The sequence below is a fragment of the Falco peregrinus genome, chromosome 19 (genome assembly GCF_023634155.1).
Source record: "Falco peregrinus isolate bFalPer1 chromosome 19, bFalPer1.pri, whole genome shotgun sequence".
NCBI lineage: Eukaryota > Metazoa > Chordata > Aves > Falconiformes > Falconidae > Falco > Falco peregrinus.
Genome location: NC_073740.1, coordinates 4102129 through 4119511, shown reverse-complemented (window position 1 = coordinate 4119511; position 17383 = coordinate 4102129). Strand labels below are relative to the sequence as shown.

Sequence of the window (17383 nt, the reverse complement as noted above, 5' to 3'; positions counted from 1 at the left end):
ACTCTTCTAGGGCCCATGACCTTAATTGAATCGACTCTTTCATGTCCTGAAGACGGTTGTAGCGTCTCGCTCGGTAAATCACGTGGCCGTGACCGCGACGCACAAGCTGCAGGGTCTGTGCCAGCCTGGCATTTCTCTCCATGAGATTTTGCAGCCCGAGGCTGATTTCCAGCTGCTTGGGAAAAGCCGGCGAGTCGCTGGGTCGGTTCCTCCGGCGTCTACGGTCTCGCAGCAGGTTTTCTTGGAGGTTTAAGGCTGGTGGAGACCTGAGCTGGCAGCTCCCACCGCGCTCGAGGCAGGAGCATCCCACCGCGCTCCAGGCACGAGCATCCTGCCTCGCGGGGTGCCCAGCTGTTTGCATCCAGCGGGATCCTCCCTGTCTCTGGGAAGAGCTGGTAAAAACCAGCCGGTGGGGCTCGCCAAAAATCCCGCTTCTCATCCCTTTGGGAGAGGTGGGATGCGGGGTTTGGTGAAGCGATGGGTGGCTGCTGGGGGTGGCTGCTGGAGGTCACCTTTCAGCTCCCCGCGGAGCCGGGTGGCCTTTCGTGGTCACGGCTCTGCCCTGCGCTTTGGTTTTCTGAGCTCATCCGCTATTTTGCCACCGGCGGGGTGGGGGTGGGGGAGTCTCCAAAGCCCTTTTCCCTTGGGGAAAAGCCAATTCGGTCAGCAATGTCCGCGCAGAAAGGTCAGCTAACCGTCTTGACCCAGCAGCCCACCTCGTCCTCCTGGGGGGTCCCACCGTGCCGGTGGGGTCTGTCCCCATCCCGCCGCATCCCCAGGTTTGGGGTGGTGGAGGGAGCAAGGCCAAGCCCAGGGGCTGCTCTCGGCAGCTGTTGGCAAGCGGGTGGCTCTGGCTGCTCCCTTCCCCCCCCCCCCCCGCCCCGGGCACGCTGAACCACCTCCTCCTGCCTTCGCATCTGCCTCTGCCCTTTAGCCGCTGCGGTGCGCCCCGGTGTCCCCAAAGAGCCTTTTGGGGGGGACCGGTGGCCTGGGCAGTGGTGAGGGCTGTGGGGGACATTGGGGGTGGTGGGGGCATTGGGGGTGGTGGGGGCGTTGGGGGGACAGCGGCTCCATCCCGTACGCTTCCTCCCGGCCGCCGGCGCGCAGCAGACGTGGAGAAGGACGCAGCCACCCTGTCTCCTGTAAGTACCTCTCACTCTTTCCACTGGAGAGTTAAAATTAGCAACTTCTTTTTTTACAACAGGCGTCGCTTTAAACCTTGCCAGCCCAACTGGGTTTCCTTTTACCCCACCCACCCCCCCAGGGGGGCTCCTTTTCTCTTAATTTTTTTTTCATTTTGTTGTTAGCGTTGAGCGTAAGCGTGCGCCCTTCTCCCGGTTGCGTTGGGTTTGGTTGGGGGTTTTTTTTGTAAAAAAAAATTATTATTTCCCCCCCTCCCCTCCTTCTTTTCATTCCTTCCTTTTTTAAACACGGGTGACGCTGCAGTGGCGGCGCGGAGTTTGGAGCCAAATAAACAGCCCAGCACACCCCCACCCCGATCGCCTTACAGAGCCTGGTGCTGGAGCCCAGCGCCGGAGCCCAGCGCCGAATTTAGAGCCCCGATCTATTGTCAGCCTCCGCGCTCACCGCTGCTCTGCCGGGGGGGTTGTTTGCCCCAGACCCCCTTTTTGCTCCTGACACCGATCTTTGATGTGAGTGTGCCTGTAATTACTCCCCCCCCCCCCCCCCCTCGCTTCTCCTTTCGAGGTTAAGCACAAAAGTGCCCGTAAATCAGGACCCCGTTGCTTTTTATCCAGGGCTACGTGGGCAGGGAGGGGGGGGTGGGGGGGGTCTGGGTGGAGGGGGGAGTCACCGTGCTGGGAGGATCATGCATGGAGAGGGAAACTGAGGCACGGCGGGAGGACGTGGCTTGCCGAGGGGGAGTGGGTGAGCTGGGATTTCCTCCTCTTCAAATAAAAATAAATGGAGAGGAGCAAGGAAAACGCAGCGGGCTGGGATGCAGGCTGGGTGCTTGTCCCGGCGGATCAAATCCAGCGCATTGGGAAGCTCGCAGCCTTGGTTCCCTGCGTGGGGAGGATGGTGGGGATGATGGTGGGGATGATGGTGGGGACTGGCACGGGTGCCACAGCCGCCTTGGTGCTGGGGCTCTGCTCCGCCGGGATGGAGCCGGCGGTTGGAGGTGGCCATCCCAGCCCGGATCTGCGAAAGCAAACAGGAAGGCGAGCGGGGAGCAGCCCACGGTGTTGACTCCGGTGTCTGGGAGGTTATTTATTTTGGTTCCTCTGAGGTTGGTCCCGAGGGTTTTTTAACACCTTCCTGCTCGCTGCTGGCTCCTTTCGGCCCGAGCTGGCTGCCCGGCATGGCGGGATGCTGAAGCCGGGTACCACATGCTCCCAGCTCCAGCATCGGGCGACGGCTGGAGCATCGCGCTTCTCCTCCCTTCTCCCTTCATTATCCCATCCCAAAAATTAGTTTGACTGGCTGGTCCCACATGAGAGATGGATGCGGTGGGACTGGGACCGGTGCTGGCTTTGGCTCATCCCAGAAAAAGTTTTTTCCATCTTGATTTTCCCCCCCGCACCCCCCCAGGGTTTTTGCAACTGCTTTGGGGCTGGGACTTCCCAGTTCCTGCCTGGGGTCAGAGTTACTAATGCTGATCATAGTAATACCCACTTCTGTAAAAATCCAGGTGCAAATCCTGTAGGAAGGGGGAGAGCATCCTTCAGAAATCCTTTTAAGTGTTTCCCTCCCAGGACACCGCCCGCGTGCGCTGCCCCAGCTCCGGCGCCCGTGGATGCGACCACAGCTGGGGCTGAAGGATATAAACTTTGCCGTTCCTTCCCAACCCTTTACCCATCGCTGGGGGTGGCTGAGGTGGGTTCTCCCCTCTGCCTGACTTGGGGGACCCCATCACAGGGGGGCTGGCCACGTTTGGGGACAAGGTTTGGGGTCCCGGGTCCCACTGCAGGGTCCCCACAGTGTTTTGCCTTTGAAACCGAATGGCTGCGCACGATACTGCCGTGGGCAGCGATGCGAAGCCCCTTCTTCCTCCTCCTCCTCTGCTTCTTTTGGGCAAACAATTGATTTGGGCAGCTATTTATTTATTTTTATATCCCTGCCCTTCAGCCAGGAATTCTGACTAATATTTTCATTTCTCCCGGCAACCTTATGCCTTCTGAAAACCACGCTTTCTCTCTCGCCCCCTTTGTAAGGCTGCAGAAAAAAAATAATGCCTGATTTGGATTTTTTTCCCTCCCAGTATTTTGCCTTTTCCGAGAGGAATCGTGACTGGGATTTATCCATCACACTCCTGCACTCAGGACGGCTCCTGAGGTCTCACCTGCCCTCGGGGTGTGTCTCCTCTGTGCTACAGGAGCATCCCAGTGGCTTCCCCGCCATCCCTCTGGAAACCCCGGCTGGGACCAGCACCCAAGCCCTTGCCTGCAGCTGCGTGCTGGCCGTGCGTGGGTGCTCAGGGGGTGCCAGACCCGGCACCTCTAGAAAGTGCCAAATTTTGGCAATTGCTGTGCTTGGCTGGGCATCCCCATTGCTCTCCTGAGCATCGCACCCACGGTTTGCTGGGGTGCCCAAGGGGGGCATGTGGGCAGCATCTGCACCCCCAGAACCCACAGAGATCTAAAACCATTGCCTCTCCAGCACGTGGGTTTTGGTGCAACCACAGAAAAGGGTTTGGCATGTCGGGCACCCCAGCAGGGGACTCCCCCCGTGCCTAAATCCTGCTGAGACACAAGCTTTGGGTGGGTTAAAAACTTTTTACCCTTTGAAAACGGGATGATTCCCCCCACTGTTCCTGGAGGATGCGTGCCAGGATGGGGGCTGGATGAGTCCCCCCTCTCCCTGCTGGTGGGGACCATCACCCAGCGGGTCTGGCCGGAGCTGCCAGCCACGGACCGCGCCGCTTGCCCAGCTTGGCTTCGTTTTGGTGGCCCGCCCGGTGCTGGGGAGCAGGCAGGACAGGATTTGTGCGCCTGTGTCTAGAATGTGCGTCTTGTGAGTGAGCAGCAACAGCTGAGAGCCAGCTGTCCCGCTGCAATCCGGCCGCCTGACGCGCCGGGGCCGCATCCTCAGCCTTGCCGGCTCACGGCTTGGGAATTGGGGGTGAGGATCGGGCCCCTCGCCAGCCTTTTCCCTAGTGCTGCCGGCGGAGCGGGGCTGGATCTCATCCCGGCACACGGCAAAGCCTTGGCGGCACGGCGGGCATCCCCCAGTCCCACCAGCTATGAGTCACGCTGTGGACAAGGGACCTTGAGTCGGTTTGTTCTCCCCCCCTCCCCCCCCCAGCTTTGACTGCAGCAGGTCGAGGTGCCCCGTGGTCCCCGGGATGCTCCGGTGGTGCCATGCCTGGGCTCCGGATCAGGTCCCAGGAGCACTGGTGCCAGCAGCTGATGTGGCAGCTGATGCGACGTTTTTCGGGTGCTGGGTTGGAGCCGCCGTGTTTTCAAGGGAAAAAAGAAGCTCAACCCGTTGTTTGGGTTTTTTTTTTGGGGGGGGGGCATCTCATCCCGGTTCCCCCCATTCACTTAGAGCCGGGCCGGTTCGGGTTCGGTGGCAGCTAGACCCCAGCCCATCCCTCTCGGTGGGCTTCGGTGGCCCCTGCTCCTCTGCTGACACTTGGTGACAATTCTTTCTGCTTTGTTCCTTGTGCCCAGGACCTTGAGCTCTGATTGCAAATTGTGGTGCTGTTATAATTCCAGCTAATTAATGTTATTTGCAGACCTTTGTTTGCTTTATTGCGACAAATTGCGGTGTTGGAAGGCAGCGTGCGGCCAGCGTGAGCCTGTGGCTACGGACCAAGGTGGCTTTTGGGGTGGGAATGGTGGGGATGCGTATGGATGGATGGGTAGGTCCACCTCGGAGAAAAAGAGGTGGCCAGGACGCCGGGTTTTCTGGGTTTCTTTCCAGGTTGGAAGTGCCGGGGGCTGGTGGGAGCGGCGGTGGTTGAGTCTGAGCTTTGGGATGGAGGCAGGAACCTGCTCCTGGGGGGTCTTTCCCATCCATCTCCCCAAGGGACTCACCGCTGAGCTCTGCTCCGGCATCCTCCTCCCGCTACTCCGCGTTGCCGTCTCGGTGGCAAATTCAACTCATTTGCTTCTTGTCCCTTTTCTCATGGTCAAGTGGAGCTGGTGACCACCATCCCCTTCCCACCCATGGGAAGCTCCTGGCTTCGCCAGCTCGTCCACCCCCCAGATGTGTGCCAGGGAGCCCGGTGCTCCCTGCCTGGTCGCTTAGGGTGTAAAAACCCTGACGGATCGTGTGGGATGGGGCAATGCAGGAGCAACATCTGCTTCTACGTTGCCTTCACCTCTTCGGCCCCGATAGATGCGATGGCTGCGTTGGGCACGGATGCAGTGAGCGGTCCGTAGGTGCAAATAGTATCAGCAGCCCCATGATTTTTGGTGTTGCTGCTCTTCCTCACCGGTGCTTGGGGGTGGGAAAAATAAAATAAATTAAAAAGTGGTTTTGGAAGGGCCATTTGGAAGATCTCAGTGGCCTCTGGGGAAGGGCTGAGCCTTTGGGAACAGCGCTGCCGGGATGGAGGGCTGAGCTCTGGGATGGCACTGGGAGTCTCCGGCCTCTCCGCAGCCCCTCAGTGGGTCAGCGGAGCTGCCCTGGGGTCTCCCTTCCCGGGTGGGGGTGGGGTGCAGGGTCCCCGGCCACGTCGCTGGGGTGGGGATGGAGATCTGTGCCGTGCTGCCGTCGGGTGAAGGGAGGGTGACAGCGATGCCTGGGCTGGCTGCGGAGGGTCCCATCCCCATCCCGTTGAACACAGGAGGGAAGGGGAGCGTTTCCCCCCGGGATAATCCGGCTCTCTGCCGTGTCCCGTGGGGCTGCCGTGGGTTTCCATCGCTCTCGTGGGTGGCCCAGAGCAGCAGTCGGGTCTCATGGAGTTTCCCCTGGGTAAAACCCACCGTGGGGGGAGCGTTGTCCCCTCTGCTACTGGGGGAAATCCCACCCCCCCTGCATGGAGAGCCCCTAAATTCCCTGCAGGGAGGGTTTCGCCCTCCTCCCACTGCTGAGCCCCCCCCCCCCCCCCCCCCCAGTTCCCATGTCCCAACTGGTGGGACCCTGTTCCCCTTCGGCACGTTGGGTTTTGGGACTTGGGAGTCCTCAGCATCCCCCCGATGGTGGGGACCTTGGGCTGCACGGGGGGACGGGTGCTGGTGATGCTGGGGAGAGATGCTGGGGGCTGGTGATGCTGGGAGCCTTGGCTGCCCCCACCCCAGGTTTGCATCTTGCTGGGCTGTTTCCCAGTTGAGAGAAAAAAAAAAAATATCCCAAAAGGAAACATCGCTGGGTGCCGAGGCTCGATCCCCCGGGAGAGGTGGCTCGGTGGGGAGCAGGACTGGGTGGCCACCACATCTGTAGCCACGTTCTCCTGCTCCATCCCTGGTTTTTGCTTCCTATGGCCTCAGCACCGGCACAAGCCCCCTGCTGTGGGTCTGGTTTGGGGTCGCGAGCTGCATCTGCTCCCCACCCACCCCGACTCTGACAGCCTCCTGATTTATGAGCGCAGGATCCGACCCCGAATTCAGCTCGTCTTTCCTTCTCGCCTTTTTTTTTTTTTTTTTTTTAAATGAGTCAACCTCTCATCTGTCATATTAAACCTCCTCATTACCAGGTATCTAAATTTTGCTCTGACAATAGTGACAAGGGAAGCGGCGATATCATTGCCACGGCGCGGGGCTACGGGGAGCTGGCAGGTGGTTATTTCATGCCCTGCGGGGAGCTGGGGGGGGTGGGCGACGGAGCCGGATAATGGGCTCTCACTTGCCTTCATTTAGAAAACCCTACTTAGTGCAGAGGGGAAAATTACCCCCAGCCTCTGGCTCTGGAGCAGGTGATGGATGGAGGACAGGAGGGAAGGGGAAGGGGTTTTCGTGGCCTGGCTGCTCCTCCCGGGGGATGGGGGCGGGGGGTGGGGCAGGAGGGATGGGGATGGATGGGGGTGGAGGATGGTGGGGATGGGGGATGGATGAGGATGGGGGATGGGGGAGGATGGGGGCGGGGGGGGGTGGGGATAGGGATGGGGTGGGATGTGGATGGGTGAGGATAGGGACAGGTGGGGATGGGGATGGATGGGGGTGGAGGATGGGTGGGGATGGGGGATGGATGGGGATGGAAGACGGATGGAGATGGGGACAGATGGGGACGGATGGGGATGGGGGACGGATGAGGATGAGGATGGAGGGTGGATGAGGATGGGGGATGGATGGGGATGGGAGATGGATGAAGGTGAAGGTTGGATGAGGATGGTGGACCGATAAGGGTGGGAATGGATGAGGGTGGGGGACGGATGGCGATGGAGGTGGCTCAGGGCTGCCCTGAAGCAGGTGGTCCCAGCTGGGAGAGGAGACGCTGTGCCCATAGCGGGGTGTGGGGGCTTGCGGGGTCCCCAGCCTGGCTGTGCACACCCAGAGCCACTGCTGAGCCACCCGGGGGAGACCACAGCCAGGCTGGGCGTGCCGGGTGACCCCTGCTGCGAGGATGCCACTGCCAAGGTCACTGCTCAAGGTCACGGGGGGCTTTTCTGGTGGCTGCATCGGTGTTTGCGTGTCGCTGGTCCCAGGGTGCTTTGAAGGTCGCTTTAGCATGGGGGGGGGTCGGACCCCTCCGGTGCAGCGCTGTGACGAGCTCGTCCTCGCCGGGTCCCTCCCTGTGGCATCTCCCCCTGGGAGATGGGGGATGGATGGGGATGGGAGATGGATGAAGATGAAGGTTGGATGAGGATGGTGGACCGATCAGGATGGGTGCCAGCCTGGGGACACCACGCGACGTTGGAGGGGCTGCGGGTCCCCGATCCCACGGGCTTGTCCTCCGGAGGCTGTGTCCTCGCCTCGGCACGGGGGTGACAACGGTTCCCTGCTTGGCCTTTGGCCAGCGGGGCCGCGGGCTTGCTGGTGACCTTGCCCGGGCTCGTGCCCAGCCTCCCTTCTCCTGCCAGCTGCCCCATGTCCCCTCCAGCGTCTGCTGGCTCCGGCCACGCTGGCAGCACTGGAAAGGTCACCAGCGGTCCCCGCCGTCCCCCGGCCCCTGCAGCACCCGTCGCCAGCCTGGGATGCGGGGTGCCGGGTGTGATGGCATCCCTGGCTAGCGCTGGTGTGGGGTGAAACGGTGGGATTTGGGGGGCAGGGGACCAAGGTGCAGGTGCGATGCCGGGGCTAGCCAGGGATGCCGTGGGATGAAACGGTGGCGTCTGGGGGGCAGGGGACCAAGGCACTGGGTGTGATGCTGGGGCTAGCCAGGGATGCCATCGCACCCGGCACCTCGGTCCCCTGCCCCCCAAATGCCACTGTTTCACCCCACACCGGGGCTAGCCGGGGATGCCGTGGGATGAAACGTTGGGATTTGGAGGGCAGGGAACCGAGGTGCTGGGTGTGATGCCGGGGCTAGCCAGGGATGCTGTGGGATGAAATGGTGGGGTCTGGGGGGCAGGGGACCGAGATGTCGAGTGCCATGCCAGGGCTAGCCAGGGATGCTGTGGGATGAAACGGTGGGATCTGGGGGGCAGGGGACCAGAGCGCCTGGTTTGGGTGCTGCTGGGCTGCCTCATGCCATCACCCTTGTTCGGTGGCTCTTGAGTCCAAACAAGCTGCAGGGCAGAGAAAATCAACCCTGCTTTAATAATTACCTCCAAATCCTTTCTTTCACACACCCCCTCCGCCCTTGCACAGGCGAGTGTCGCTTCTCCAGCATCATTTAAGGGTTGTGCTTTTTTTTTTTTTTTGCCTTTTTTTTTTTTTTTTTTTTTCCCCCAGACTCTGCCGGTCTTGGCACGGCGCATGGTTTTGTTACAGCTCAGCAGAGCTGGCTGCGCGGTTGGCATCTGCTTTTCTCCAGAGAGCGCCTGAATCTGGGTCAGGAATAGATGTGTCTTTTCGAATTCCTCGGGGGCCTGATTGAATCCAGCTTCGCTTCTCCTCTCCTGAGCCTCCGAGGTTTGTACCTGCAGCCGGCGGGACGGATCCTGCGCGGGCAGGAGGAGCTGAGCTGGTGGTTTTGCTGCCGATGCTGGGGAAACCAGGGCTCTCCCGCGGGCGTCAGGTGTGCGAGGCGGGCAGGGGGGGGATTGCAGCTTGGCACCTGCTGAGCGAGCAGGATTGGGCCCCGCTGAGGGGCTGGTGGAGCAGAACCCTTGCAGCTGCGTTTCCGAGCGGGAGGTTTGCTCCGGAGCCGTGTTTTGGTGGCCTTCCTCTCCCCTCCCCCTGCCTGCATCTGGAGACTCGACACAGGAACCCAGATAGCATCATCCTGAAACCAGAATAGAAGCTTTGGAGGAGACTTTTAGCATGTTTGTGTGGTTTTGATCTCGGTTTGGAGATAAAGAGGTGCTAAACAATGCTAAGCTGGCGAGCGAGCGCGGGGAAGCACAGGCGCCGGTGCTGATGCTGAGCATCCCTGCGCTTGTGCATCTTCCCATTGCTGCATCCCTCCGGGGGGCTGGTGCTGCCAACACGGGCCGGGTCCCTCAGCACCGGTGGCTTTGCAGGGTGGGAAGAGCAGCGTTAGTGCTGGATTTGAGCAAAGGGGGCTTCCCCCCCCCCCCCCCCCCCCCGCCAGCTCCGCAGAGGAGAAGGAAGCCGGTCCTGAGAAGGAAGCCGGTCCTGCAGATCCAGAAACCACCAAGAAGGAAACTAAAAGTCCTTGGTGTCAGCACAGAGGATATGTTCAAAACCCAACAATTAAGTCACAAAAGGCCGTCAGCGAGAGAGGAAACAGGAAGGCAAGAACTGCAGTTAAACAGTCGGGTTCAAGAGGTGACTCGAGCTAAATCCATATCCTTCGGGGTGGAAATCCAGCCCCGGCCACGGACAGGGAAGCAGCTCTGTGGGTTTGTGCCGGTGCAGGAGCCGGGAGCCTCCAGCCCGGGCTTGGAACCCTTGGCTGCTCTTTGCTGCTTCTTTTGCAATTGCTTTTAATTTATTTTTTTTTGCAGCCGGTGGAGGGTCGGAGCTTGGCACGGGTGTTCCCCGGCCGCTCCCGGTGCCAGCGCAGCCACCGTTGCAGCTTGCCTCGACCTCTTTTCTCGCTAAAAGCTGCAAGTTTGCAGCGGGGAGCGTGGCAGCAGGGTGTGGGGATGCTCTCACCACCACCTCCGCAGCATCGCTGCCACCTCCGCAGCATCACGCTCTCCCCGTGCCCGCCGCGGCTCTAAACCGGCACGGAGTGGCGAAGGGCTCGGTGCACCAGTGGTATGGCAAGTGTCAACCACTTCCCACGGCGGGCTAAGCTCGCTGGCTGCTTTGCAGCACCGGCAGCGTTTCCCTGCCACAGGCTTGCTCCTGCCGTGGGCAGAGAGATGGGACGGACCCTTGTGCCCACTGGTTTTGTGCTGGGGCGCTGCCCACGATGCTGCTCCTCACCCGGAGATGCTCCAGGAGGGGGGAAGGTGCCCGTGTAGCGTGTTAGTGCCGTTGTTTCTGTTTGTGGATAACCCTGAACCCGCCCCCCCCCCCAAAATGCTTGTCCCACCGGGCTGGGTTCGGTGCCGTTACTCTCAGCCGAGGATAAATCCATTGGGAGAATTCCTGCAGCTCCTGGGTGAAGGACTGTCCTGCCGAGGGAGCGGTGGGTGCCTGGGCAGAGCGGGCAGCTGGCTTGGTTCGGGCTGTGCTCCTCCGTAGCTGCCCCCCACATTTCTCCCTCCGATTTGGGACTTTCTGTGCCGTTCCCAGACATCCCCCCATCCCTCTCCCCTGTCAGACGCGCCACGTTGCTCCTTCAGCATCTTCCCAGGCGACTGTTCTTCTTTCCCCTTTTCCTTCCCATTTTTCCCCCCAGCCTTTATCCCCTGAAGCCGCTTTTGCCGGTTTCCCTGTGGCCAAAGACCCTCCCCCCTCGTGGTTCTGGCTGTGGTTTGGGGGATGGAGATGGGGAGAACAGCCCTTATTTCCTTTATCCAAGTACATTAAAAATAGCGGATGGTCGTAGAAAGTGGATGTGAGACTCGTTAAGTGCCCAGAAATATGGGGCTATGGAGTAGAAATGGAAAAGTGACGAATTCTGGAGCGGTGCAAAGCTGCTTGGGTGGTGCCAAGGTGAAACCATTTAGAAAGAGGTGAAATAGATGGGAAATACGTGTAGTCGGTAAAAAAAAAATAAAATAAATAAAAACCAGAAATAACAACTTGGAAGAGATGGCAGCTTTCCTGCCTCCCCAGCTCTCGGAGCTGTGGATTCAGCACCCCCAAATTCCTTGTTTTGTAAAAACATCTCCCAGCTGAGATTCCTCTTTGCTTTTTCTTTCTTCCCCCATTTGCAAAACGCTAACTCCGCTCCCTCGCCCGTCTCTCCAATTTAAAGCAATTTCCTGGGAGCCGGCTATGAATTACTCAGCACAGAGTTAACCAGCACCTGCTTGGAGTTAATTGGCATGTGTGTTAATTGCTGTGAGAGTCACACTTGTGCGAGCGCGCGAGGGCGTGTAGGGCAGGAGGGAGGGATGCTAACGGGCTGCCTCCATCCCAGTGCCGGCTGCCTTCATCCCAGCACCGGGAAGTGTTTCCCATTTCCTGAACCGTGCCGGGGTCTCCGGTTGCTGGAGGGGGACGGGATGACATTTTGCTGGTGCCGCTCGCTGGGTGCGTTGCCCGTGCTTTGCTTTACGCCACGTTTGTAGGTCTCCTTCGATGCCCTCGGACCCCTGCACCGCGGCGGTTCCTCCTCGCCGGCGTGGAGCCGCTGAGATGCTCGGTGGTTGCGTGGAGATGGTCACCATGGAGACGGGTACCACTGGGAGGGGGTGGCATGGTGGCGGGGAGGCTGTGGGTGCCTGGGGTGGCCCCGAGCCCAGCCCACCCACGCCCCCCTGATGTTTGAGCCACCCCAAACCTGGTTTCAGGCAGCGTTGGGTCACGTTTTGAGCCGACCAGTCTGCCTCAGGGGGCTGCGGAGGTTCTCCAGTGTCTTGTAAAGGCTGGGCTTAACGCACCTGCCAGCGTCGGTGCGACTCGCTGGGGTGTCACCGTTGTTGGTGCCTCATCCCAACTGGGATGGAATGGGGAAAAAATCCCGTGGGCTCAGGCGCCGCGTGGGATGGGATGGCGGGAGCCTCCTTTCCTCGACAAACCAGGCTAAGGAGAAAGAAGCTGCTGGCTCAGAAGGAAGAAAAGATGATTTCATGCCGGGGCATATTACGGTGGATAAAAACACCCAAGACACCAAGCGGTAAAAGTTATTGAGGGGTTTCACTCCTCTGAAAAGTCCTGCGCTCTGGGTGCTTGGCTACATATACAGAGGTGCTTAAATTCCGCGTGAGCGTGGAGGGGGGTCGGGGGGTGATCCCGGTGCCTCGGGATGGGCAGTTTGGGAGCCAGAGCAATTTGCTCTGGAGGGGAAAGGAGTGCAAGGGCGCGTGGCGGAGGCAGCAGCAGTGCCGGCGTGGAGGGCAGGACGGAGGGAAGCTCTCCAGGTTTTTTTGCACTTGCAGATGTTGAGCAGAAACTGGAGCCTGTGGTCGGGCTTTCTGAAACAGCCACCTGGGCAGGAAACGTGAGAACACCTGGGTTTAAAAATACGTGGGGGAGAAAAAAACCAAAACCAACACCCCAACCTAAAAACAAAGAAACCCACCCCAAAACCCCAACTCCAACGCTGGGAACGTGAAAAGGGAGGCGCTTTTAAATCCCCTCCATTGGGTGAGTTTGGAGGGCAGCAAACTTGCTAGGCTTTCCGGCATCCCTCCGTTTCATCCCATCCCTGGACCGCACTCACCGTGGGGAATTTCCCTTCCCGAGGGATCAGGAGCATCACTTGGACACCTCCTTTTCTCCCCACAGTGACAAGAAAAAAAAAAAAAAAGTGTCGTTAAATCACCTTTTCCCTGCTGGGGAACTTCAGCAGCATGAGCAAACCCGTCGACTGGGACGATGGTCCCTATCCAGCCGGGGTGCTGAGGACCCAAGGAGGTGACTTTCAAGAGCAGCAGGAGGAACGTGGTCTGGTGGTTGCAAAAGGTGATTAGTATCAAAACATGTGGCGTTGATTTGCGGCACAGAGAGGGGACCGTGGTTTGAATGCCGCCGCTCCGGTGCAAGAAGCGCCGGCTCGTGCGAGGCGCAGGGCAGGGATGAGCAGCGCTGGGATTTTCTCCTCATCCCTACAAACTCTTTTCCATTATTTTTTTTTTTTTTCCTGAGTGCTGCGGAGCTTTTGGCCGCCCTAGCATCCTGTGAAGAAGTCCCACAACCGAATTGTGTTAAAATATGTTTCCTTTCACTCGGTTTAAATTTACTGCCCGTTGTTCTCCAGTGTTTATTGTTGCTTCTGGAGAGTTCCTCTCTGGTTTGGACAGTAAATCCGACGTTTTTTTCGGAGGGTTTCCATGTCCAAGAGCTGCAGCACAAGGAAAGAATTAGCATCTTGCCCCGGGTCCGGATGCAGAGCTGTTGCTGCTTCATGCTGCTGCTGGCGGTTTTTGAAGATGGTGAAGGTGAATATTTTTCAGCCAGGGTAAAGAAATGGCAGCTCCAAAGGGAAAAGCTGTGGAACTCGGTGGAAAATTCCTCCTCCGCCAGATTTTCTCGGTGCGTGCGAAATCCTCGCTCGAGGCTGTGGACTCTCTCCCGCCTGGGCTCGCTGTGGTGCAAATGCCGAGCAGACACGCCGGGTGGATGAAATGAAAATCCGTGTTTTCTTTTTGGCTGTTCCTGTATCACTGACCTTTGAGGGATGCTCTTGTGGCAGCTCAGTGCCTGCATCCCCTGCTTGCTGGTGCCAGCCTGAGTAGGGATGCTCTGGGACCGGGGATGCTTTGGGACTGGGGATGCTCTGGGACCAGCAGTGCTCTGGGACTGGTCATACTCTGGGACCAGCAATGCTCTGGGACTGGTCATACTCTGGGACCAGCAATGCTCGTGGGACTGGCAATGCTGTGGGACCAGGGATGCTCTGGGACTGGTCATACTCTGGGACCGGCAATGCTCGTGGGACTGGCGATGCTCTGGCATCAGGGATGCTCTGGGACCATGGGTGCTCTGGGACTGGGGATGCTCTGGGACCAGTGAAACTCTGGGACTGGGGATGCTCTGGGACCAGCGATGCTCTGGGACCGGGGATGCTCTGGGACCAGAAATTCTCTGGGACTGGTCATACTCTGGGACCAGCGATGCTCTGGGACCAGGGATGCTCTGGGACCATCGATGCTCTGGGACCGGGGATGCTCTGGGACCAGAAATTCTCTGGGACTGGTCATACTCTGGGACCAGCGATGCTCTGGGACCAGTGATGCTCTGGGACCGGCGATGCTCTGGGACTGGTCATACTCTGAGACCAGCGATGCTCTGGCACCAGGGATACTCTGGCACTGGGGATGCTCTGGGACCAGTGATGCTTTGGGACTGGTCATGTTCTGGGATCAGGGATGCACTGGGACTGGTTGTGGTCTGGGACTGGTTATGCTCTGGGACTGGCCTTTTTGAGCTGCCTGCAGAGGGATGGGGAGCAGCAGCTGAAGGGCACCCCCCTGGCACCGGCTCAGCATCCCCCATGGCACTGGTGCTGCTCGCAGCCGGACGGCCCCTCCCATTTGCTGCTGGGAGGGGAACCACACACCAATTTAGAAAAATAATGATTTAAGCAGCAAATGCCATCCCTGTGTGGGTTTTTCTTGCAGAGTCTTCCTAGTGGGATTTACGAGGGTAAAAAAACGGATTTTTTTGCTGTCACTCTGGTGTCCTTCCTGGGCTCCCCATTGCTCCCCTTCCCTGGAAGGCAAATTGTGGATGTTGAGGGGGGAAAAGTCTCCCTGTCCCCCTCTCGGCTGCTCGAACCAGCGCTGAAAACACGATGCACAGTGAATAATTTTGTCCAAAAAAAGCAGAGAAAAAGATTTAAGTGACTCACACGACACCGCGAACCCCAAAACCCAAGTGTGGGAGTGAGACCTTCAGGGCTTGTTTGTTGTCGGAGCGTGGTCTGATGAGGAGGCGAAGGATGGGGCCAGGGTCCCTGGGGGCTTCAGCGGGGTCTGGGGGTGGTGGTCCATGCTCTGGGGTGGGATTGGAGCAGGAGGAGCTTGGTCAGGGCTGGATGTGGATGCTGCGGGTGAATTTGGGGTGGTGGAAGGGGAGAAAAAGCTGCTTTTTTTTTTTTTTTTGCTCCCCTCCCCCCCCCCCCCCCCCCCAGTGCTTTTTATAAGCAGACAGAGGGCCGGGGGCTGCCAAGGGGAGGCAGATCAGGAGCTATTTTGAGACTGGCTTTTCCCTCTGCCTGGCTCTTGGCACGGGGCACCCTCGCCTTAAATGCAACGTTATCGCTGTTCTTACCCAGCCACTCGGAGAGGGAACCAGGAGAAAAACGTACCTATGGAAACCCGAACTGCTGGGTTAGCCCCTTTGTCCCCCTCGCTGCACCGCAGTGCCCGCGGCAAAAGTGGGGTGAAATGGGGCTGGGGGCTTCGGGGCATCCAGGTGTGGGTCAGGGGGTGGATGCTGAGAAGGAGCCGTGAGGGTCCCCCAGGACCTGCAGCACTTGCCCCTTTGGGGAGGGAGATGAAGGGCAAAAAGGACCCCCGAGGTGCCCCCCCGGATCGATCCGTCTTCCTTCGCCGTCCTTCCTCCCCTCACCCATCAGAATGAGGTTTCTGTGCCTGATTATAGTTGGGGTTTTTTTTTTTAAAGTAATCAAATAAAGACATTTTAAAATTTCAAATTGAAGATTAATGCAGAAATTGGAGACTGCTTTAAATTGCCCGAGCTAATCACCAGCCACTCGACTGCTTATGACTTTATTAAGAGGAAAAAAAATAATAAAAAATAAAAAAAAACCCCAGAAGTCTGGAGTGTCACGGAGGAATAATGATTCACGGGCTCGTTGCTGCCGTCTCTTCCTCCTCCACGAGCATCGCCGTGCCCGGCCCACACGTGTCTTGGTGGGTTCGGGCTCCATCCTTGGGGATTTTCAAGACCAGGTTGGATAAATCCCTTTGTGACTCTTCCTGGCCTTGGAGCTGAGCAGGAAGATGGAGCAGAGACACCCCCCCCGGGGGCTGGGGGGAAGGCACTGGGGTGGGTGCTGGATGGGTACCGGATGGGTGCTGGGTCCTGGAGGGTGTTTGGGGACAGAGGGTCTCACTCCTGTCTCTCTTCCTTGCGCAGGTATCTGAGCAGCCGCTGACGGCTCAGCCCCCGCAGGATCCGGCCACGCAGGAGGATACCATGAACTGAGCAAGGAGCAACGCAAAAACTCTTTTTTTTTTTTTTTTTTTTTTTTTTTTTTTTTGTTAAATATTGTGGCGCTTTGCTCTTTGATGAAAGCGTTTTAAAACGGGGTTCCTTTTCCCCTCCCCTGAACCGAAGTCATCCCGGGGTTGCCGTGAGGATTTCCGAAGAAGATGGGGAGAAAAAAGATCCAGATCCAGCGGATCACGGACGAGCGCAATCGGCAGGTCAGTGCTTTCCCACCGGCTCTCCGCTCCCTCCTCGCCCCTTCTCCTCCCGTTACCGATTTTAAAGATTCTGCTGCAAAATCACCCATTTCCAGCCCATTTGGGGGCCAACTGTTCTTTTTGGGTTTGGTTTTTTGTTTTTTTTTTTTGCCCAGCCCAAAACCCAACCAGATGGGCAAACTGCAGCGGTGGGGTCGGATCCAGCCAGGTGCCCAGCACCAGGCACTCAGCCCCAGTTTTATCCCGTGGCCCCTTCCCAGGTGTTGCTCCTCATCTTGGAGCTCCTTGCACCGCTTTTAAGCGCTTTTCCAGAAGAAAGTATCTCCTCCGGCTAGTTCCCTTTATTTATTTATTTATTTTAATTTTTTTTGTCTTGCAGAAAATATATTTCAGTTGACATTTTCCGTGAGGTTTTTCCAATCAAAACCAGCCACAACAAGTATCCGTTTTTCTGAACGCAAACAACCCAAATTTTTCTTTTTCTTTTTTTTTTTCAATTGAAAACTTAGAGGGGTCCAGGGTTTGTTGGGGTTTTTTTGGTTTTTTTTTTTTTCCTTGGCCTCTGTTGAAGCCAAGCCCTAGACACGCACGCGTGTGAAATGCGTAGAAATATCTCAGAGGACAAAAATAACAGATTTTTCCCTAATTTACGTGTTCCTTGGGTCGGAGCGGCTGGGTGATGACTCCGTCGATCTATTTCCCACAGGATTTTCAGGCGGGTCCCTTTGCTCCGTGGATTCTACGCTCCATCCGTTTGGCTCAACAGATCCAAACCCAACCGCTGCTGCACATGCCCCAGCGTGGCATGCCCTGCTTCTTTCCTACTGCTTTTATTCCGAGAAAAAAGCAAAAAAAAAAAAAAACCCAACCCAAAAAATGTATATATTCCTATAGACATAAAAAAAAATCTAGTTGCTTCAAAAGCAAATAGCAGAATTGGATGAACCGGTTTATCGCTCCACAGCAAAACAATAGAAGATTGCAGGTTTTCTTCATTGCGGCTTTATTTTTATTTTT

At 57.9% G+C, this 17383-nt stretch overlaps 1 protein-coding gene across 1 annotated transcript in view; it reads left to right on the top strand.

Moving 5' to 3' along the window:
* The first annotated feature begins 1080 nt into the window (after window positions 1-1080).
* Window positions 1081-17383, top strand: part of MEF2D (myocyte enhancer factor 2D) — a 46431-nt gene continuing 30128 nt past the window's right edge. The window contains 3 exon segments of the mRNA XM_055791762.1: window positions 1081-1142; window positions 1447-1652; window positions 16077-16366. Of these exon segments, the coding sequence (XP_055647737.1) occupies window positions 16313-16366 (54 nt within the window). The 5' untranslated portion in view covers window positions 1081-1142; window positions 1447-1652; window positions 16077-16312.